General features: G+C 37.4%; 1 protein-coding gene across 7 annotated transcripts in view; it reads left to right on the top strand.

The window, feature by feature from the left end:
* The window catches only part of EPB41L5 (erythrocyte membrane protein band 4.1 like 5), a 149897-nt gene that overhangs the window by 13960 nt on the left and 112899 nt on the right, over positions 1 to 23038 (top strand). For all 7 annotated transcript variants that reach the window (XM_040474821.1, XM_040474818.1, XM_040474817.1 and 4 more), the window contains exon 3: positions 10444 to 10548. In XM_040474821.1, coding sequence (XP_040330755.1) covers positions 10444 to 10548 — 105 coding nt within the window. The remainder of the gene's footprint in view (positions 1 to 10443; positions 10549 to 23038) is intronic.

Below are 23038 nucleotides of genomic sequence, written 5' to 3'. Positions count from 1 at the left end.
AATGAGTACTGATGAGCATCTTTTTATATGCTTACTGGCCATTTTTACATTGTCTTTGGAGAAATGTCCATTCAAACCCTTTGCTCACTTATTTCTTTTAATTGTGTTTATTTTTCTTAATTTTTTTTTTCATGTTTATTATTCTGAGAGAGATGGTGTGAGCAGGGCAGGGGCAGAGACAGGAGGGAGAGAGAGAATCCCAAGCAGGCTCCATGCTGTCAGCACACAGCCTGCATGAAACCAAACTGTGAGATCATGACCTGAGCCGAAATCAAGAGTTGGACTGTTAACTGAGCCACCCAGGTGCCCCTATTCCTTTTTTTTTTTTTTTTTAATTTAGTTATTTATTTATTTTGGGACAGAGAGAGACAGAGCATGAACGGGGGAGGGGCAGAGAGAAGGAGACACAGAATCGGAAACAGGCTCCAGGCTCCGAGCCATCAGCCCAGAGCCTGACGCGGGGCTCGAACTCACGGACCGCGAGATCGTGACCTGGCTGAAGTCGGACGCTTAACCGACTGCGCCACCCAGGCGCCCCACCCCCTATTCCTTTTAATTAACAAAATTTTTTTGGTGTGTTCTTATCTGGCTTTTAAAAAAATTTTTTTTTAACGTTTATTATTTTTGGGACAGAGAGAGACAGAGCATGAACGGGGGAGGGGCAGAGAGAGAGGGAGACACAGAATCGGAAACAGGTTCCAGGCTCCGAGCCATCAGCCCAGAGCCTGACGCGGGGCTCGAACTCACGGAGCGCGACATCGTGACCTGGCTGAAGTCGGACGCTTAACCGACTGCGCCACCCAGGCGCCCCATTATCTGGCTTTTAAAGTGAAAAAAAATTTGGGGCACCTGGCTGGGTCAGTCGGTTAAGCGTCTCACTTTGGTTCAGGTCATGGTCTCGTGGTTCGTGAGTTTGAGTCCCATGTCAGGCTCTGTGTAGATGGCACAGAGCCTGGAGCCTGCTTCAGATTCTGTGACTTCCTCTCTGTCTTTCCCTTCCCCAACTCATGCTCTGTCTTTGTCTCTTGAAAAATAAACATTAGGGGCGCCTGGGTGGCGCAGTCGGTTAAGCGTCCGACTTCAGCCAGGTCACGATCTCGCGGTCCGTGAGTTCGAGCCCCGCGTCAGGCTCTGGGCTGATGGCTCAGAGCCTGGAGCCTGTTTCCGATTCTGTGTCTCCCTCTCTCTCCTTCTGCCCCTCCCCTGTTCATGCTCTGTCTCTCTCTGTCCCAAAAATAAATAAACGTTGAAAAAAAAAATTAAAAAAAAAAAAAGAAAAATAAACATTAAAAAAATTTTAAATGAAAAGAATTTTTAAAAAAATTTTAATTGCAGTATAGTTGACATACAGTATTATATAATTAGTATCAGGTATATAACAGTGATTAGGCACTTGTATGCACATTATGAAATGCTTGCCATAAGTGTAATTACCATCTGTCACCAAACAAAGTTATTACACTATTTTTCCAATGCTGTGCTTTTCATCACTGTGATTATTTATTTTATAACTGGAAGTTTGTATATCTGGGTCCCCTTCACCTATTTGACCCACCCCACCCACCTACCTCCCCTTTGGCAATCATTAACTTATCCTCTGTATTCATAAATCTGTTTGTTTTTTTGTGTGTTCATTTGGTTTTTAGATTGTGCACATAAGTGAAATTATATGGTATTTGTTTTCCTGTGTCTGACTTATTTCACTTCGTATAATACCCTCTAGGTCCATCCATGTTGTCACAGATGGCAAGAATTCATTCTTTTTTTTTATGACTAATATTCCATTGTGTATATACACCACATCTTCTTTATTGATTCATCTATTGGTGGACATTTAGGTTGGTTCCATATCTTGGCTTCGTAAATACTGCAGTAAACATAGGGGTGCATATATCTTTTTGACAAGCATTTTTGTTTGTGTAAGTACTCACCAGTGGAATTACTGGATTATATGGTATTTCTGTTTTTAATTTTTTGAGGAACCTTCCTACTGTTTTCCATAGTGGCTATACGACTTTATATTCCCACTAGCAGTGCATGAGGGTTCCCTTTTCCTGCACATCCTTATTTCTGCCCAACACTTATTTCTTGTCTTTTTTGATACTAGACATTCTGATAGGTGTGAGGTGATAACTCAACTGTGGTTTTGATTTGCATTTCCCTGAGGGTTAGTGATGTTGAGTATATTTTCATGTGTCTGTTGGCCATCTGGATGGCTTCTTTGAAAAATTGTCTATTCATGTCCTCCATTTTTTAATTGAATTGTTTGTTTTTTGGGTGTTTAGTTTTATGAGTTCTTTATATATTTTGGGTATTAACATCTTGTTGGACATATCATTTGCAAGTATCTTCTCCTAGTCAGTAGGTTTCCTTTTCATTTTGTTGATGGTTTCTTTCACTGTGCAAAGGTTTTTTAGTTTGATATAGTTCTAATGTTTATTTTTGTTTTGTTTCTCTTGTGTGAGGAGGGTTATCCAGAAAAATATTGCTAAGGTCAGTATCTGAGAGATTACTGCCTATATTTTCTTTTGGAAGTTTTATGGTTTCAGGTCTCACAGTTAGGTCTTTAATCCATGTTGAGTTAATTTTTGTAGATGGTATAAGATAGTGGTCTTGTTTCATTCTTTTGCATATGACTATCCTGTTTACCCAGTCCCATTTATTGAAGAGACTGTCTTTCCCTAGTGTATATTTTTGCTTCATTTGTTGTAGATTAATTAGGCATATAAGCATGGATTTATTTCTGGGTTCTCTGTCCTTTTCCATTGATCTATGTGTCTGTTTTTGTGCCAGTACCATACTGCTTTTGTTAATATAGCTTTGTAGTATAAAAAAATAGCTTTGTAGTGTAGTTTCAAGTTTGGGGTTGTGAGATCTCCAGCCTTCTTCTTTCTCAAGATAGCTTTGGTTATGGTCATTTGATTTATGATGAGGGTTCCAGAGCCATTTATTGGGGGAAAGAATAGTCTTTTCAACCAGTGGTGGTAGGAGAACTGGATAGCCATATATGAGAGAATAAAGTGAAGTTGAAACTTTAGCTGACACCATATACAAAAGTTAACTCAAAATGGACCAAAGACCTAAACATAAAAGATAAGACGATAAAACTCTTAAAACAAAATGTAGGGATAAATCTTCATGACCTTGGATTTGGTTTTTTAGGTATGACATGAAAAACATGGACAACAAAATAAAAAAAAAAATAAGTTGGACTTTTATCAAAATGAAGAACTTTTGTGTCTCAAAGGCCATCATCACGAAACTGAAAAGATTCTCAGAATGGGAAAGAGTATTTGTAGGTTACATATTTGATAAGCACTTACGTCTAGAATATATGAAGAACTGTTACAACCCAATAATAAAAAGACAACCCAATTAAATTTTTTTTATGTTTATTTATTTTTGAGAGACAGAGCAGGAGTTGGGGGGGGGGGCAGGGAGCAAAGAGAGGGAGACACGGAATTCGAAGCAGGCTCCAGGCTCTGAGCTGTCCACACAGAGCCTGACGTGGGGCTCCAACCATGAACCATGAGATCATGACTTGAGCCGAAGTTGGATGCTTAACCAACTGAGCCACCCAGGCGTCCCAAAGACAACACACTGAAAATGGGCAATGGGGTACCTAGGTGGCTTGGTCTGTTAAGTGTCCAACTCTTGATTTGGGCTCAGGTCGTGATTTTATGGTCGTGAAATTGAGCCCCGTGTCAGGCTCCACACTGGGATGGAGCCTGCTTAGGATTCTCTCTCTCTCCCTCTCCGTCTGCTTCTCTGCTCACACTCTCACTTTAAGAAAAAAAAAAAAAAAAAAAGAGAACGGGGGCGAAGGATCTGAATAGACCCTTCTCCAAATAAGATATGCAAATGACCGATAGGCACATGAAGTGATGCTTTACATCATTAGTCAGCAGAGAAATGCAAATCACAACCATGGTGAGATACTACATGTCAACTGTGAAAGTTAAAATGAAGCTGTCAGATAATACTAAGTGTTGGTGAGAATGTGGAGAAACTTTAACACTCTTACATTTTTGACAGTCCTATAAATTGTACATCTGCTTTGGAATAAAGCCTACAGTTCCTCAGGTGATTAAACATAGTTACCATGTGACCCAGCAATTCTACTTTTAGGTATGTATCCAAGAGAATTGAAAACATAGGTTTAGACAAAAACTTGTACACAGATGATCATAACAGCGTTATTCTTACTGTCCAAAAGGTGGGAAAAAAAACCCCAGCTATCTCTCAAAAGTTGAATGAATAAACAAAATGTGTTATATCCATATAATGGGATATTATTTGGCCATGAAGGAAATGAAGTTCTGATACATGCTACATGGGTGAACTTTGAAAACATTGGCTGGGTGAAAGAAGCCAGTCACAAAGGACCACATATTATATGATTCCATTTATATGAAAGTCCAGAATAAAGAAATCTATATGAAAAAAAAGTGTAGATTAGTGGTTTGGTGGTTGCCTAGGGCAGATGGGTAGGGACTGAGGGAGTGGTGGGAATGGTGGTTGGAGCAAAAGCTAAAAAATACAAGGTTTCTTTTTGAGGTATGAAGATGTTCTGAAATTGTGATGGTTGTACATATCTGTGATTATACCTTTGAATTTTGTACTTAAAAAACATTAATGTTTATTTTTGAGAGACAGAGTGTGAGTCAGAGAGGGGCAGAGAGAGAGAGGGAGACACGAAATCCAGGCTCTGAACTGTCAGCACAGAGCCCAACATGGGGCTCAAACTCACAAACCATGAGATCATGACCTGAGCCAAAGTCAGACACTTAACTGACAGAGCCACCTAGGTGCCCCTGAAGTTAGTACTTTTAATAGGTAAATGATATGTGAATTATATCTCACACCTGTTTTTAAAGATGCATGGAATTTTGCATACTTGTGTTATATTCCATTTAACGTTTTTTTTAGTACTCAAGAGATGATTTAGAGTTGATTTCCTTGATTCATTACAGGAAAACAAAATCTGGAGACTGAATATTAATGAAGGCACACGACGATGGGGCTGTGGACTAATCGTGGCAGTGAGACTGCAGGAGAAGGAATGCTTAGTACATGGATATGGTGCAGGGAAGAAAGTGGAGATCAGACCTGAGTAAAATACAGTTTCGCTGTGGTGGAGTGGGGGATATTGATTGTGTGGAAGATCATGAGAGCATAGTCTGCTGTCACTGAGAGAGGAGTAAAAGAATGAAGCGGAAAAAGGAGGGCCCTATGATGGAGTGGTGCAATGATGTGTTTAGAAGCCAGATTTAGAGGGCTTAAAGCAGGGGAGCCTAGGTGGCTCAGTCAGTTAAGCCTCCAACTCTCTTGGTTTCGGCTCGGGTCATGAGTTCTCGGTTTGTGAGTTCAAACGCGTGCTGACACTGTGGAGCCTGCTTGGTATTCTCTCTCTCCTTTCTCTCTCTCTCTCTGTTCCTCCCTTGCTCGTATGCTCTGTCTCTCTCTCTCTCAAAATAAGTAAACTTAAAAAATCTCTAAAAAAGGAAATAGAGGATTTAAGGGAATTATTGGGGACAATCTTATATTTTTTGGACCTCTTTTAGTCCCTCGTACCTAGTAGGTGCTTAATCAGTATTATTTAGTTATGAAGGGAAGTTGAAGAATTGCCATGAGATTTGGCGGTAACAGGAAGGAAGGAAATAACAGCATCTAGAGAATGGCTAGATAGGGGAGATCTGAGTTTGTTAAATGAATAGGAAAAATGTTTCTCAGAAATTGGTTTTATATACATAGGTGGAGATTATAGAGTGAGTATTCTAGAAAGCACTGCCATCCTTTGCTGGGAAAGATGGAAGGCTGATGAAAAGGTAATATCTTGATGGTCTTAATCTTCAGAAAACAGGATGTCAAGTGAGGCGGTGACCTGGAATAATTTATTAGGAGAAAAGAAGAATATAAGCAGCAAGTGATGGTCTAGATGCAGCTGAACAATGAATTTGTAGTGGGTCAGGAGGTGGGTGAAGCAGGTAAAAGAGGACTAAGAAGTGCAAATTTCCAGTTATAAAATTAATAAATTAGGGTGACAAAAGTAGAGCATAGGGAATATAGTCAATCATATTGGAATAACTGTATGGTGACGATGATAACTACACTTACTGTGGTGAGCGTTTTGTACTTTATGTAATGGTTCAATCACTATGCTGTATGCCTAAAACTAATGTAATGTTGGGGCACCTGGGTGGCGCAGTCGGTTAAGCGTCCGACTTCAGCCAGGTCACGATGTCGCGCTCCGTGAGTTCGAGCCCTGCGTCAGGCTCTGGGCTGATGGCTCAGAGCCTGGAGCCTACTTCCGATTCGGTGACTCCCTCTCTCTCTGCCCCTCCCCCCTTCATGCTCTGTCTCTCTCTGTCCCAAAAATAAATAAACGTTGAAAAAAAAAAAAAACTAATGTAATGTTGTATTTTAACTATACTTCAGTAAAATTTTTCTTTTAAATGTGTACAAAGGACTTGAATAGATATTTCTCTAAGAAAATATGCAGATGGCCAATAAGCACCTGAAAGTATGCTCAACATCACCATTAGGACATTAGGGAAATGCAAATCAAAATCACGTCCTTTCACATCCATTAAGATGGCTGTATCAAACAAAACCAAGCAAAACAACCCCAGAAAATAACATGTTGGTGAGGATGTGGAGAAATTAGAATCTTATGAATTGCTGGTGGGAATGCAAAATGGTACAGCTACTATGGAAAACAATTGGGCAGTTCCTCAAAAGTTAAAAACATAGGGTTATCATATTCCACTCCTAAGTACATTCCCAAAAGTATTGAAAGCAGGGACTCAAACAGATACTTGTATACCAGTGTTCGTAGCAGTATTCACAATAGCCAAAAGGTGGAAGCAACCCAGATGTTTATCAGCAGATGACCAGATAAACAATACGGTGTATACATACAATGGAATATTATTCGGTTTTAAAAAGGAATGAAATTTTGAAACCTGCTACAACATGGATGAACCTTGAAAGCATTATGCTAAGTGAGATAAGCCAGACACAAAAGGACATATACTGTATGATTCTACTTATGTGATGTATGTAGAATGGGCAAATTCATGAGCCACATAAAGTAGGAAAGAGGTTATTAGGGGTTAAAGGGAGGGAGTGTGAAAAATGGTTGTTTAATGGGTACAGAGTTTCTGATTGGTATTATGATAAGTTCTGGAAATGAAGGGTGGTGACAGTTGTACACATTGGGAATATGTTTAATGACATTGAATTGTATATGTTAAAATGGTAAATTTAGTTATGTTAAAAAAAAAAAAAGAAACGGAGACTGATGCTTGTTAAGTGGGATCAGTGTACTGGAAGTTCCCATTGTAGTTGGAGAATCTAGGCATTGAGAGTAGTTTTGTGAACAAGATAGAGATGAGGTTGTGATAAGAAGTTGGGGGTATCTAATTACTGATCTGAGAGGTGACATTCCAGTTAAAATCTGGGTGTGGTGTGTAACCTTAGGAAATTGGAGCTTGGGAGAGAGCAAAATGCAAATTCTAGCCTTGTCATTTTTGTAGCTATGCAATGGGGTCATATTACTAAAGCCTTCTAAACTTTTTCTATGTTATGTATTTATTAAATGGACAAATAAGCCATAATCATCAGGATAATTGGGAGTATTAAATAAACACATGTTTAAGAAAAAGAGTAGAAGTGCTGGCACTTAGGTAGGAAACTTAGAAAAATAGAGGACAGATATTTGAGGAAATAATAGATTGTTTTCCCAGAATTAAAGGGAGATGAAAGATCTCTAATTTAAAAGGCCCAGTAGAATACAATATAGAGATGAGGAAAAAACCACACTTAGACACATTATATTGAAATTTAAGACTCTCAGAGATAGAGAAGTTTAAAAGCTAACCAAGAATTAATAACATTAAGGACCAGAATTCGAATTGTCATCACACTTTTCAACAGCACATAAGCTGTAAGAAGATGAAGGAGTAATACGTTTTGAGTATTGAACAGTGTTGAAAGAAAATAACTCTGAACCTTAAATTTTATAAGGTGACAATAAGCATTCAAGTGTAAAAGCATGTTGAAAATACTCTCAAACATAGAAGACCTTTAAAGATAGGCCGTACAAAGTCCCACATGGAGGACGTTTCTGTAGGAAGAACTTAAACGAGTGGAGAAACAAATCTAGCAGATGCTGTTAGGTATGTGTGATGTACAAATGTAAGATGTATAAAGAATGATCAAAATACCAAAATAAAGATTGTCATCTTAAAAAAAATTAGCCACGACCAAAGAAAAGAAATAGAGAAAGTATGCTCATTGACATGAGGATTGGATGGAGGGGAGATGATGGGCATGAGGGCATTGTAAAGTTCTTCTCTTGATAAAGGGATATATGGATAGCACTTTTATTTATCAAAAAGAAAGATTGTAAAAAGTGCAGGAAAAGCAAAAATACAAGTTGTATTTTAAGGATGTCAGTTAAAAGACAGTTTGATGACTGAGTAAAATATATAGATCTATAGATATATATAATTTTACAAGAAATACCTAAGTCATAATTTAAAATTACATAGGAGGAGAGGCATGGTTAGGATGTTTATGAAAATTGTTGAAAATTGAGGATCTTAACAATGCTTTTGCTTATGTGGGTTATAGCTATCAATAGTTACCCTATTAGAATTTAAAACTGAAAATTTTTAAAAATAATTTTAAGACAGCAAAAAATAGGGGTCCCTGGGTGGCTCAGTCCGTTGAGTGTCTGACTCTTGATTTCCTCTCAGGTCATGATCTCATGATTTGAGGGATTGAGCCCTGTGTTGGGCTGTGTGCTGACAGCATGGAGCCTGCTTGGAATTCATTCATATTCTCTCTCTCTCTCTCTCTCGCTCTCGCTCTCGCTCTCGCTCTCTCTCCCCCTCTCTCTCCCTCCTTCCCTCCCTCCCTCCCTCCTTCTCCCTCTCTCTCCTCTCCCTTTCTCCCTCTCTCCCTCTCTGTCCCTCTCTCCCTCTCTCTCTCTCCCTCTCTCTCTCACTCCCCCCACTCTCACCACGTGCTTGCGTGCACACTCTCTCTCTCTTTCTTAAAATACTCTTTAAAAAACCTAAAACAGCCATAAAATAACCCTTGTATGTTATTAATAACATACAAGTATTTTTGTGAAAAATAACTATTTTACTAAACAAAAGAATTTAGTGAGAAGAGTAATTGTCTTATGCACTTTTGCATATCTCATTAATGTCTGGTCTAATAGAACATACTTAGGTTCTGGTTTCTGCTTCTGCATTTACTGTGTTGCAGTATGTTGTTTTGATTGAGTTACACGGGGAGAATCCTAGGACCTTGAGGATCTTTTGAAAGTATCTGGAGGAACCCTTGGGTCCTGAGACCACACTTTGAGACCTGCGTTTTCCATACACGTTTCTTTGCTTATTATCTACCTTCCCCTGCCATTTGTGTCTTCCGCATTGATGACAGTATTATCTCATTGTCCTGTATTTCCTCCCATGTTCCAGTTTTGTTTTTGCCATTTTCTACCTTACATTGTTTTCCAGTTTAAGGCTGATCTCCAAAACTGATGATTCTAGTCTCTATGACTATCTCTTCTCTAAAATCTGTTGGCAAATACACAGTTCCACATGATTCGTACGTTAGTGTTTTAAGTTTTCTTGTGTATTTTCTCTCTCCAGTTACATTATAGAGCTCCTTTGAAGTAGGGACTCTAAAAATTAACAAGATAAGAGTTTGTCCTTATGCACAATGTTCAGTACAAGATAATAATTATTGGTTGATAGGAAGTAACACTTTCCATGAAAGTGCAGATAGATCATAAATTCTCTTTTGGCTTTAAATAGTTTATTGGGAAATTATAGTATCTTACCCATTACTTGATACATGGTAGTATTTTTGGTATTGCAAGTAATGTTTTTTTACTTTATTTTTTAAATTTAACTTAATTGAAAAGTTTTAATTTTTTTTTTTTTTTAACGTTTATTCAGTTTTGAGAGAGCGCAAGCTGGGGAGGGCAGAGAGAGGGAGACACAGAACCTGAAGCAGGCTCTAGGCTCTGAGCTGTCAGCACAGAGCCCAACACGGGGCTCAAACTCACGAACCGTGAGATCATGTCCAGAGCCGAAGTTGACACTTAACCGACTGAGCCATCCAGACACTCCCAAAAAAATTTTTTTTAAGTTTATTTTGAGAGAAAACCAGAAGGGGAGGGACAGAGAAGGAGAGAGAGAGAGAATTCCAAGCAGTGTCAGCACTGTCAGCACAGAGCCCTACGTGGGGCTCAAACTCACGAATCCTGAGATCTTGACCTGAGCGAAAATCAAGAGTTGGATGCTTAACCAGCTAAACCACCCAGGCACCCTGCAAGTAATGTTTTTTTAAAATAGATCTTCAGTTCACACTTGTTGATCTTTAAAGTCATTTATTGATTAATTTATTTTCTTACCATTTCAGAAAAAAGCCAAAGGACAAGAGCTCTTTGATCAGATAATGTACCACTTGGACCTTATTGAAAGTGACTATTTTGGACTGAGATTTATGGATTCTGCACAAGTAGCAGTGAGTAGCTGTTTTTTTTTGGAAATTCCAGTATGGGAGCAGAAATGGAAAATTTCAGATGATGTGCCAAGTGCTACCAGGCTACATATTCATATGTCATTCTCTTTTTCTTGTAATTTTCTTGTTCAAAAAAAAAAAATGAGTTCTGGTCCTAGCCCATATTACTAGAGCATAATCTTTGCAGATGAGGGTAAGAAGTCTGTCTTTTCAGTAACCACTGGGCTGGTTGTTGGGCGTACTAGAGTTTGAGAACCACCGTGCAATGGAAAGGGTGATAGAATGGGAGTATTGTGGGTTCTTGGGTAAGTGATGGAAGTTACTGATTTGCAAATTAAGGTGAATAGAGTAAGTTATCTTCAAGATCCCTTTCTGATCTGTGATTCTGTAGCTATAAATGTTCTTTGACATGTGCATTTTATTATTACTGGGTTTTTTTGAGTGAGTGAGAGAGAGAGAGGAAGAGAAAACGAGCTGGGAAGGGGCAGAGAGAGGGAGAGAGAGAATCTTAAGCAACTCCACGCCCACCGTGGAGCCCAATGTGGGGCTCGAACTCATGATCATGAGATCATGACCTGAGCTGAAATCAAGAGTTGGATGCTTAGCTGACTGAGCCACCCAGGTGATCCTGACCTGTGCATTTTATTATTAAAAAAAAATTTTTTTAATGTTTATTCATTTTTGAGAAAAAGACAGATTTATGTAAATTTATTTATTAAACTTTTTATTTTGTTATTTTTTTTAATGTTTATTCATTTTTGAGAGAGAGAGCATGAGTGGAAGAGGGGCAGAGACAGAGAGGGAGAAACAGAATCTGAAGCAGGCTCCAGGCTCTGAGATGTCAGCACAAAGGCCGATGCGGGGCTCTAACTCATGAGCCATGAGATCATGACCTGAGCCAAGTTGGTTGCTTAACCCACTGAGCCACCCAGGTGTCCCCTGACCTGTGCATTTTAGATGAGAGAACAGCATATGTAATAGGGTAGGAAGTTGGAGGCTTTTCAAAGATCTGAGTACCATTGGGATTTGACTGGAGGGTATTTGAGAGAAAGTAAGTAGTAGACGATAAGATTGTAAGGTGGGTTAGTGGCTATATCATCCAAAGTGAATACCAAAACTATTAAATAATAAATAGGCAGTATTTATTCTCTAATAATTGGCATTAGGAGCTTTTTAAGCCAGGAGGTTATATTTTGCTTCAGAAAGCATTATATAGAAATATTGAGTAGGATTATTTGGAATGGGCAGAGATTGAAGTCAGGAGTCATTGCAAACACTGGGGATAAAAGTAATGTTAAGGCCTGGAATAGGACATTCATAGTGGCAAGGAGAGGGAGGGAGTAGAGATAAGGATATCAAAACATTAAGCCTTGTTTTCTGGAAGTCTGTGATGGAGGGGGATGTGTGTGTATGTGCTTAGTGACACATTAATTGTCATGTCTAGGACTCATAGGAACAATATATAAGACATCTCAAGTTCTTTTTGGAGCGGGACATTCATTCATTTGGTGTGATTAATAAATTAACTAGAATGCCTCTATAAGATGCTATTAAAAACTCTTTTGGAGATGGCTTATCCATAGTTGGCTTTATAGAGTATCTTGGCTAAATTTACAGCTGTTAATAATGTTAGCTGTAATTTTTTTCTCTGATTTCCCTACTCCTAGTCTCCCTTCCTGGGTTAAAAGAAATTAAGCATGAGCATTTAGCAACAGACTATTGGTTAGGTAAATTTTGGCACACTTGTACAGTGGAATACTCTGCAACTCATTAAAAATCGTGATTTTTTTGGGGGTGCCTGGGTGGCTCAGTCGGTTAAGCGTCCGACTTTGGCTCAGGTTATGATCTCACAGTCCATGAGTTCGAGCCCCACGTCAGGCTCTGTGCTGACAGCTCAGAGCCCGGAGCCTGTTTCAGATTCTGTGTCTCCCTCTCTCTGACCCTCCCCCATTCATGCTCTGTCTCTCTCTGTCTCAAAAATAAATAAAGGTTAAAAAAAATTTTTTTTTTTAAATCGTGATTTTTTTAAGTATACTAATTGACATAAAATGATGTCAAGAAGAGAATTACAAAACAGTATGAGTTTTTCAACTTTTAAATAAGTGGACATATGCACACATATACATGAAAAAATTTGCAAAACTCTTTTCTGTAGTTTTAGTGTTTTTATCTCTGGATGGAATTTGTGTGGGAGGTGTTTTATTTTTCTTCTTAATGTTGTTTCTCTTTGATTAGACTAAATCCATCAAGGGCAGGGAATGAGTGTAACCTCTGTTGCTCGGCATGTAGCAGACACACAAACCATTTATTGAATTAAATTCTGGTGCACTGCTTAGTTTGATATAAAGGCTTTGTTGACTCTTGGGTTTAATATCATTCACTAGTCATCTTTCAAATAATAGAGTTACAGTCTTGCAAGCAATGAAAAAATAAATGATGTTAGGGATAAATAATTCGTAGCGTCCTGTTTTTTGAGGGGTTGTAGAAGAAGAGGTCGAAATATGCTAACATTAAGTTTCAAGTACCTTCTTTCCTTAAGATCTACAAATACAGTAGTCTCTCCTTTTCTGTGGTTTTGCTTTCCATGGTTTCATTTACCCATGTTCAACCCCAGTTTGGAAGCAGATGATCCTCCTTCTGACATATTGTCAGAAGGTCACTGGTAGCTCAGCGCTACATCACAACACTTACAACATTCACCTCACTTCATCTCATCATGTAGGCATTTTATCATCTCACAGCATCACACAAAAAAAGATGAATACAGTATAAGATATTGTGAGAGAGAGAGAGAGAGAGAGAGAGACCACATTCACAGAACTTTTATTATGGTATATTATAATTATTCTATTTTATTATTGTTATTAATACCTTATTGTGCCTAATTCATACATTTAGTTTTATTATAGGTATGTATGTGTAGGAAAACCTAGCATATGTTGGGTTCAGTAGTTAGTCTGTGTGGTTTCAGACATCCACTGGAGGTCTTGGAATGTATCTCCCACAGATAAGGGGGACTGTTGTCATTGGGGAAAGAAATAGACACTTCTTTCTATTCTAAGAAGTGGCCATTGCTAAGTTGTATTCTTTGCTCTTTGTTAATATCAATAATCACTGAATTACTAGATCCATTACTGTTTCTTCCCTCATTTGACACACGTATTGTGCCTTTCTTCTGGTTCTAACAAGTTTTTGGTAAAGCCAGCATTAGAACTTCCCCCTCCCCCCCCAGTTTTTAAAGTTTTATTTATTTAAGGGGCGCCTGGGTGGCTTAGTTGGTAAAGCGTTTGACTCTTGATTTTGGCTCAGGTCATGATCCTGTGGTTTGTGAGATTGAGGCCTGTATTGGGCTCTACAGTGATGACGCGTATCCTGCTGCTGATTCTCTCTCTTCCTTTCTTTGTCCCTCCCCCGTTGCACATGCGCACACGCGCTCTCTTTCTCTCAAAATAGACTTAAAAAAAAAATGAAGTTTTATTTAAATCATCTGTACACCCCACATGGGGCTTGAACTCGTGACCCTTATGATCAAGAATTGCATGCACCCCTAACTGAGCCAAGCAGGTGCCCCAGAACTTTTAACCTGTGCTCTTTTTAGTTCTAGTTTATCCTTCCCAATGCCCAGAAATCTAGGCATTAAAATTAAAGTTAAGTAAGATTTATTTTTAGTTTCTGTTTTTGCTGTCACTAGAATACTCTGGAGTTGAACTAGAAGGACAGTAGCTGGTAGATGAAAGCTATTCAAAATGAGCTCTAGATAAACCTTTAATTATTCTTAAACTGCTAACTCATGATTCTCCAATTTTATGACATCAGTAAATAGAGAAGACTTTCCGGTATTTGTCACATGACCAGATTTAACCCCAGAATGAAACAAAATTGACACCTTGCAGACAGTTCAGTTTGTTGGTGAAGATAGTGAACTTGATAGATCAAGTGGACTTTTTGGCCAGGATCATCTGTGTAAATTAAGTTAGTCCTATGATTTTCACATCTGTTTGTCAAATTTAGTGTGTAGACCTAAATGTAGAATCCAAAGAAGGTTGAGGCAGGGTAAAAAAAATAAAATGACTGAGGGCCCTAATACCAAAACCAGATCCAGACACTACGAAGAAAAGGACTACAGGGCAATAGCTCTGGTGAACAAAGATACAAAAATCCTCAACAAATGATTAGCATATTAATATGTATTAATATGTAAACATATGTATGTATATAATATATATATAATACATATATACATACTGAACTGAATCAAGAGTTGAACACTTAACTGAGCTACCCAGGTGCCCCTATTTCTTTTAATTAAGAAAGTTTTTTTTAAATTTTAAACATTTAAAAAATATATATCAATAACATTTTTACAGAACCAGAACAAATAATCCTAAAATTTGTTTGGAACCACAAAAAACTCCAAATGGCTAAAACAGTCTTAAAAAGGAAAAACTAAATTGGAAGTACCACGCTTCTAGATTTCAAGTACATTACAAAGTTGTAGTAATCATAACAGTATGATATCGGCACAAAAGTAGACACATAGATCAATGGAACGGGATAGAAAGCCCAGAAACAAGCCCACAAATATGGTCAATTAGTCTTTCACAGAAGAGTCAAGAATATGCATTGGGAAAAAGACAGTCTCTTTGACAAATGGTGTTGGGAAAACTGGACAGCTACATGCAAAAGAATGAAGCTGGTCCACTTTCTTCTACCATACACAAAAATGAACTCAAAATGGATTAAAGACCTAATGTGAGACCTGAAACCATAAAAATCCTGGAAAAGAGCACAGGCAGTAATTTTTCCGACATCAGCTATAGCAGCACTTTTTTAGATATGTTTCCATAAACAGGGGAAATAAAAATAAACTATTGGGACTACATCAGAATAAAAAGCTTCTGCATAGCAAAGGAAATAATCAACAAAACGAAACACAGCCTACGAATGGGAGAATATATTTGCAAGTGACATATCTGATAAAGGCTTAATATCCAAAATATATAAAGAACTTACACACCTCAAAACTTAAAAAAACAAATTATCCAATTTAAAAAAATAGAAAACATGAACAGACATTTCTGTAAAGAAGACATTCAGATAGCCCACAGACACATGAAAAGATGCTCAACATCACTCATCAGGGAAATGCAAATCAAGACTGCAATGAGATCTCACCTCACATCTGTCAGAATGGCTAAAATCAAAAACACAAGGAACAAGAAGTGTTGGTGAAGATGTTGAGAAAAAGAAACACTTGTGCACTGCTGGTCGCATTGCAAACTGGTGCAGCCATCGTGGAAAACGGTAAAGAGGTTCCTCAAAAGAGTGAAAATAGAACTACCATATCATCCAGTAATTACACTTTTGGTTATTTACCCACACAATACAAAAACACTAATTCAAAAGGATACATACACCTCTGTGTTTATTGCAACATTATTTACAATATTCAAATTATGCAAGCAGCCCATGTGTCCATCAATAGACTTAATAATATAAATGGAATATTATTCTGCCATTTACAACAACTTAGATGAACTAGAAAATATAATGCTAAGCTAAATAAGTCAGAGAATGACAAATACCATATGATTTCATTCAAATGTGGAACAAATGAGCAAAGAAAAAAAAAGACAAACCAAGAAACAGACTCTTAATTATAGAGAACAAACTGATAGTTACCAGAGGAGAGGTGGGTGGGTGAAATAGGTGATAGGGATTAATGAGAGTACTTATCACAATAAGCACTAAGTAATGTATAGAATTTTTGAATCACGGTATTGTACACCTGAAACTTAACACCGTATGTTAACACTCCTGGAATTAAATTAAAAACCTTGAAAAAATGATCAAGGAATTACATGTTACATTTTAATCTTGAATATATTGTATGCTTCTATATGTAAAGTTAGTGTGTTAAAGTTTAGTTTATTGGTCATTTCACATCAGTCTAAAATATGTATGACTGGAATTATTCATCCATCATGGAGATAATCAAAGTTATTTGATGAAACCGTAGTTTACTTTTTTTTTCCTATGTACACATATGAATTTGCTGTTGTTAACTTTTGCTTACATCAGCTCATTTTATGTTCATATATAAATATTTGATTTGTAGCTGAAATAATGGCATACTTACAGAAAAGTTGCAAGAACAGTGTAAATAACTATTTCTGTGGAACCATTTGAGAAAGAGCTGTAGATGTCTCATCACCCCTGAATTCTTTAGTGTATGTTTCCTACAAACAAGTATATTATGCATAACTCAGTACAACCATCAAAACTAGGAAGTTGACATTGTGACATTACCACCATCTAATCCACAGACTCCATTCAAATTTTGCCACTGTCTCTACAGTTCCTTTATAGCCAAAGGGTCTAGTTCGGTGGGATTCATGTTTTACATTCAGTTGTCAAATTTCTTTAGTTGCCTTCATCTTGGAATGCTGTGGTTCTTCATTCTTTCCTTAACTTCTATACTTTTGAAGGTACAGGCCAGTTGTCTTATAAGCTCTCAGTTTGGGTTTGTCTGAAGTTTCCTCATGAACTAGATTAATCATAGACACTTTGACAGAAAAATAAATGAAGTGATGCTGTGTTCTTATTCTATCAAGTAACATTTAATTTCATTTTGTCTCATTACAGGTGATATTCACTTTGATCCCTTGATTAAGGTGGTGTCTGCCAGGTGTCTCCATTATATTCTTTTTCTCTTTGTAATTAATAAGGTTGCTTGCTTGCTCGCTTGCTTATTTATTTATTTATTTATTTAGTGCCGAAAAAGACCACTTTCTCATCAAACTTTCTGTTTATTTATGAACTAATGGATTCTTGTCTTAACCGGTGTGTTATCATTTGTAACTACTATTTCTTTTGATGCTCAGAGTTTCCCAAGTTTGGGTGGTGGGAACTGCTTCAAGATGGTTTCTGTGTTCTTTTAACACGCACCATCATTCTTTGGGTATTACCTTACTTTCTGGCCCAAGAATACGTTCCATGTTCATACTGTATTTCCCTGCTCTAGCCCTGGAATTTGCTAGTTCTCCAGTTGGCTTTGTGGTCAGACTTAGGGAATGTATGTTTACGTTTATTTCTGTAATCTTATATATAAATTGACACATTCGGTGCCACAAGGCTGATTGTAGTTTTTTTCCTTTCCCATATTTGCAGTTCTCTTCTACAGAAACCAGGGTTTGATTGTCATCAGGATGTTTACGTGAGTGATAACTCACTCTGGATGGAATCAATCTCTGACCTCTCCCTGTACAGATTCTGGCATTACCCTGACCACCTAATTACTTTTGGACTGAATTATTTGGGAAGAGGAAGCTTTTTATGTTCCAATTACCTTATAAATACAGAGTAGTATATGAAGCACTTCTTTGGAAATAGTGTTGAGGAATGATTTTCCTAGAGGTATGGTTTAGAGTAGGAGGATTAGAGGGAAGAAAGAAGGCATGCTTGAGTAAAATATAGTAGGTTTTACTTGAGGTGGCCACATAACTTTTGCCTAAAGTAGGCCACATTTAAAACATTGAGATGTAATTTACACATCATAAAACTCACTTGCGGTTTTTAGTGTATTCACAGGGTTGTGCAGCCATCACATCACTATCTAATTCCAGAATATTTTCATTGCAAAAGAAACCCTACTTACATTAACGGTCTCTTCCCATTTCCCCTCTCCCACAGCCTCTGGCAAACACTAATCTTTCTGTTTGTATGGATGTACCTATTTTGAAAATTTCATATAAATAGAATTACATAATATATAGCCTTTTGAGTCTGGGAATGTGCTTAAGCATAATATTTTCAAGGTTTATATTGTGGCATCTCCCTATACTTGATCCTTATGGTTGAGTAATATTCTGTTGTATGGATATGCTACATTTTGTTTACTCAATTCATTGATGGACATTTGGGTTCATTCATTTTTGGCTCTTAGGAATAGTGCTGCTGTTAACATTGTGTACGAATTTTTGCATGAGTATAATTTTCAGTTTCTTGGGTATGTATCTAGGAGTGAATTTGCTGGGGCATAAGGTAACTGTTTAACTTTTTGAGGAACTGCCAAACTGTTTTCCATAATGACTGTAGTATTCCACATTCTTTCCAGTAATGTGTGGGGGGTTCTGATTTCTCTGTGTCCTCACAAACACATTATTTCTTTCCTTTTTAATGTTTGTTTATTTTGAGAGAGAGTGCCAGTACCAGTGGGGAAGAGGGAGAGAGAGAATACCACGCAGGCTCCATGCTGTCAGCACACAGTCCAACACGGGGCTCGATCCTGCAGACCGTGCGATCATGATGTGCCGAAATCAAGACTTGGGTGCTTAACTGAGCTACTCAGGCGCCCCCACAATATTTCTTTTTTGATTCTAGCTATCCTAGTTGGTATGAAGTGGTCCTATGTTGTTTTTGACTTGAACTTCCCTAAAGCCTAGTGATGTTAAGTATCTTTTCATGTGCTTTTTTGGCTGTTTCTGTATCTTCTTTGGAAAAATGTCTATTCAGATCCTTTGCACATTTTAAAATTGGGCTGTTTCTTTGTTGAGTTGTAAGAGTTCATATATTTTTTTCAGTAGTAGACATTTTTCAGATCTGTGATTTGCAAATATTTTTCCCCATTTTGTAGATTTTCTTTTTACTTTCTTGATAGTGTCCTTTGCACATAATTTTTTAATTTTGATGAAGTCTAATTTATCTGCTTTTTTTTAATGCTTTTGGTCATATCTGCAAAACTGCTGCCTATTTTGTTTTTTTCTTTATCTTTTGGAGTTAATTTTTGTATGTGTTGTAAGGTAGGGGGCTAACTTCATTCTTTTGCATGTGGATATCCAGTAGTCCTAGCACTATTTATTGAAAAGGTTATTCTTTCTCCATTGAATGATCTTGGCTTATTGAAAATCAGTTAGCCAGTTATATGAGTTTATTTCTGGCTTCTGGCTTCTGGCTTCTGTCTTCTGTTCCATTCATCTGTCCATATGTTGATCCTTATGCCAGCACTACATTGTCTTGATTACTGTAATTTTTTGCTAAGTTTGAAATTGGAATTTAAGTGTGAATCCTTCAATTTTGTTCTTCTGTTTCAAGATTGTTTTGGCTGTTTGGGGTCACCTGTATTTCCATATACATTTTAGGATTAGCTTGTTCATTTCTGGGGGAAAAAAAGGCAATTGGAAGTTTGATCCGGATTGCACTGAGTCTATCCTTTTGCTATCATTATAATGTTAAATCTTATCCATGAATATGGATTGTCTTTCCATGTACTGGATCTTTACATCTCTTAAAACAGTGTTTTATAGTTTCACTTTACAGGTCTTTTACTTCCTTGGTTTTGTTCTTAAGCATTTTATTCCTTTAATGCTATTGTATACATAGTTGTTTTCTTTTTTTTTTTTTCTTTTTAAAAAAATTTTTAAGTTTATTTTGAGAGAGACAGAGACAGTGTGAGCTGGGGAGGGGCTGAGAAAGAGGGAGACAGAGAATCCTAAGCAGGCTCTGCACTGGCAGTATAGAGCCCGACAGAGGGCCCAATCCCACAGACTGTGAGATCATGAGCTGAAACCAAGAGTTGGACGCTTAACTGACTAGGCCAGCCAGGTTCCCCTACATAGTTGTTTTCTTAATATCATCTTCTGATTGTTTATTGCTAGTATATAGGAATATAGTTGGGTTTTGTATACTTATCCTGTATCCTGCATCCTTGGTAAACTTCTTTATTAGTTTTAACGTGTTTTATGAAAAAGAACATGTCATCTGCAAAAAGAGATAGTGTGACTTCTTCCTTTCTGATCTCAGTGCCTTTTTTAAAAAAATTTTATTTAGATTCCAGTATAGTTAACATACAGTGTTATATTAGTTTCAGGTGTACAATATAGTGATTCAGCAATTCTATATATTACTCAGTGCTCTTGTATTTTCATTATCTTTTTACTTTTTACAGTAAGCTCTACATCTAGAATGGAGCTTGAACTCAAGACTCCAAGATCAAGAATCACATTCTCCACCAACTGAGCCAGCCGGGCATCCTCTAATCTGAATGCCTTTTATTTATTTATTTTCTCTTTCTTGCTTAAGTGCCCTGGTTAGAACTGTTAGTAATATGTTGAATAGAAGTGGTGACAGCAGACATTATTGTCTTGTCCCTGATCTTAGGGGGAGAGTGATCAGTCTCTCACCATCAAGTATGCTATTTGTGAGATTTCTATAGATGCCCTTTATCACTTTAAGGAAGGTGTCTTCTATTTCTATTTTGTTCATTGTCTTTATCAAAAATGGTGTTGGGTTCTGTCAAATGCTTTTTCTGCATCTATTGAGAGAGTCATATGGTTTCTCTCTTGTATTCTGTTTATATGTTGTATTGATAGTTTTTTTGTTTATGGGTGGTGTGTTGGACCAGTTTTGCTTTTCTGGGACAAATCCCACTTGGTCATAATGTATAAGCCTTTTATATATTGCTTGATTTGATTTGTTAGTATTTTGTTGAATATTTTGGTGCGTATATTTGTAAGGAATATTGGTCTATAGTTTTGTGGGTTTTTTTCCCTTTGATATCTTTGTCTTGTTTGGTGGGAACAGTACTAGCCTCAGAGAATGAGTTGGAAAGTCTTCCCTCCTCTTTCTGGGAGGTCTTATGAAGGGTTGGTGTTAATTCTTCTTTTAGCATTTGGTAGAATTCACCAGCAAAGCTGTCTTGGTCCTGGGCTTTTCTTTGTGGGAAGTTTTTTGATTATTGACTAATCTCTTTGTTATAGGTGTATTCAGATTTGCTATTTGTTTCTTGAGGCAGTTTTTAAATCAAGCCACTTTATTTTTTTAAAGCTTATTTATTTATTTTGAGAGAGAGAGCGCACGGGCACACGTGAGCCAGGGAGAGGCAGAGGAAGGGGTGGAAAGAGAGAATCCCAAGCAGGCTCCACACTGGCATTTCGGAGCCTGATGCACATGGGCTTGAACCCACAAACCATGAGATCATGACCTGAGCTGAAACCAAGAGTTGGATGCTTAACCGACTGAGCCACCCATGCACCCATAAACCAAGCCATTGTGGAGAGCTTTGGGGGACTTACTGGATGAGGGGTTGGGATAGTATGTGTAAACCAGTTTTATTCTGGCATCCTAGGATTTATAGTTACTCTTGTTTTTGTTGACAGTAGAATATCGCCCATCCTCTATTTTCACATCTAAACTTAATTTAGTGTCCTTTTACATAGTCCAGAGATGATCTGAAGCCTTGAATTATAGTGATGAAATCTCTAGCTGCTTTACATAGAAAAATGTGCATGTATATATATTATATTTTGTGTACATATAAAGGTAATTAAGGTATTCCTGAACCCCATCTATGGACTTTTATTTAGTAACGTTTTCTTTCACAAATAATCTGTAGTTTAAAGGAAATCTGATAATGGTATTAATTTGCATGTGTTTTCTTAAAGTCTTTATGATAATCATTAGTGTTTTTGAAAATCTATAATCTCTTCTATATTATCGATGACTCCACAGATTTTTGTGGTACTATTTATTGATAAAGGATCAGGGTCATAAAAATAACAGGATGTGTGAAAAGTTGCCGAATGACAGCAGAACTCCCAATGTTATGGTTTAAATAAATGATGTTATGGGGTAGTTTTCTTGTACAATAGAATATTCCAGTGTGGAAATAATATATCTTAAACCAGGTAAGAAGGAATTCTTCTGATATTAAGTGGTTTTAGGTTGGTGCAGTAAGACTTGGCAAAATAGTTGAGGAATTAACTGTACCAATTTGCCAGAGAGCATGTATGATTTATTTTGAAGGAACAGTTTTCAGTCTTAAAATCAAATGTCTACTGAGATCAAACAGGAGAACAAAAGAAGGGAAGCAAGTTGAAGTATATCTTAAAAGACACAGGAGTGTTATGTACTTTTAAGAACTATGTTTTTTCTCATTTTTTTTTCCCTGAATCATGCTGCATGCTTGATATATTTTCATTTCCCATTAAAAATTTTTATTTAAGGTTTTTTGGGTTTGCTTTATTTGTTTTTTTGATATTTATCCATTCTTGAGAGAGAATGTGAATTTATCCATTCTTGAGAGAGAGAGAATGTGAGCAGGATAGGGGCAGACACTCTCTCTCTCTCTCTCTCTCTCTCTCTCTCTCTCTCTCTCTCTCTCATTCTCTCTCTCACTCTCTCAATCTGAAGCAGTCTCCAGGCTCTGAGCTGTCAGCCCAGACCCGATGTGGGGCTCAAACTCAAGAACCAAACTGTGAGGTCATGACCTGAGCTGAAGTCAGATGCTTAACTGACTGAACCACCCAGGCTCCCTTCAAGCGCCCTTTAAGCTTCATATTTAGAGCTTAGAATTTTAATTGGTCCATCAAGTTTTTTTTTTTTTTTTAATTTTTTTTTTCAACGTTTATTTATTTTTGGGACAGAGAGAGACAGAGCATGAACGGGGAAGGGGCAGAGAGAGAGGGAGACACAGAATCGGAAACAGGCTCCAGGC

The sequence above is a fragment of the Herpailurus yagouaroundi genome, unplaced genomic scaffold (genome assembly GCF_014898765.1).
Source record: "Herpailurus yagouaroundi ecotype Mexico unplaced genomic scaffold, PumYag 140, whole genome shotgun sequence".
NCBI lineage: Eukaryota > Metazoa > Chordata > Mammalia > Carnivora > Felidae > Herpailurus > Herpailurus yagouaroundi.
This window is presented reverse-complemented; position numbering and strand designations above follow the sequence as displayed.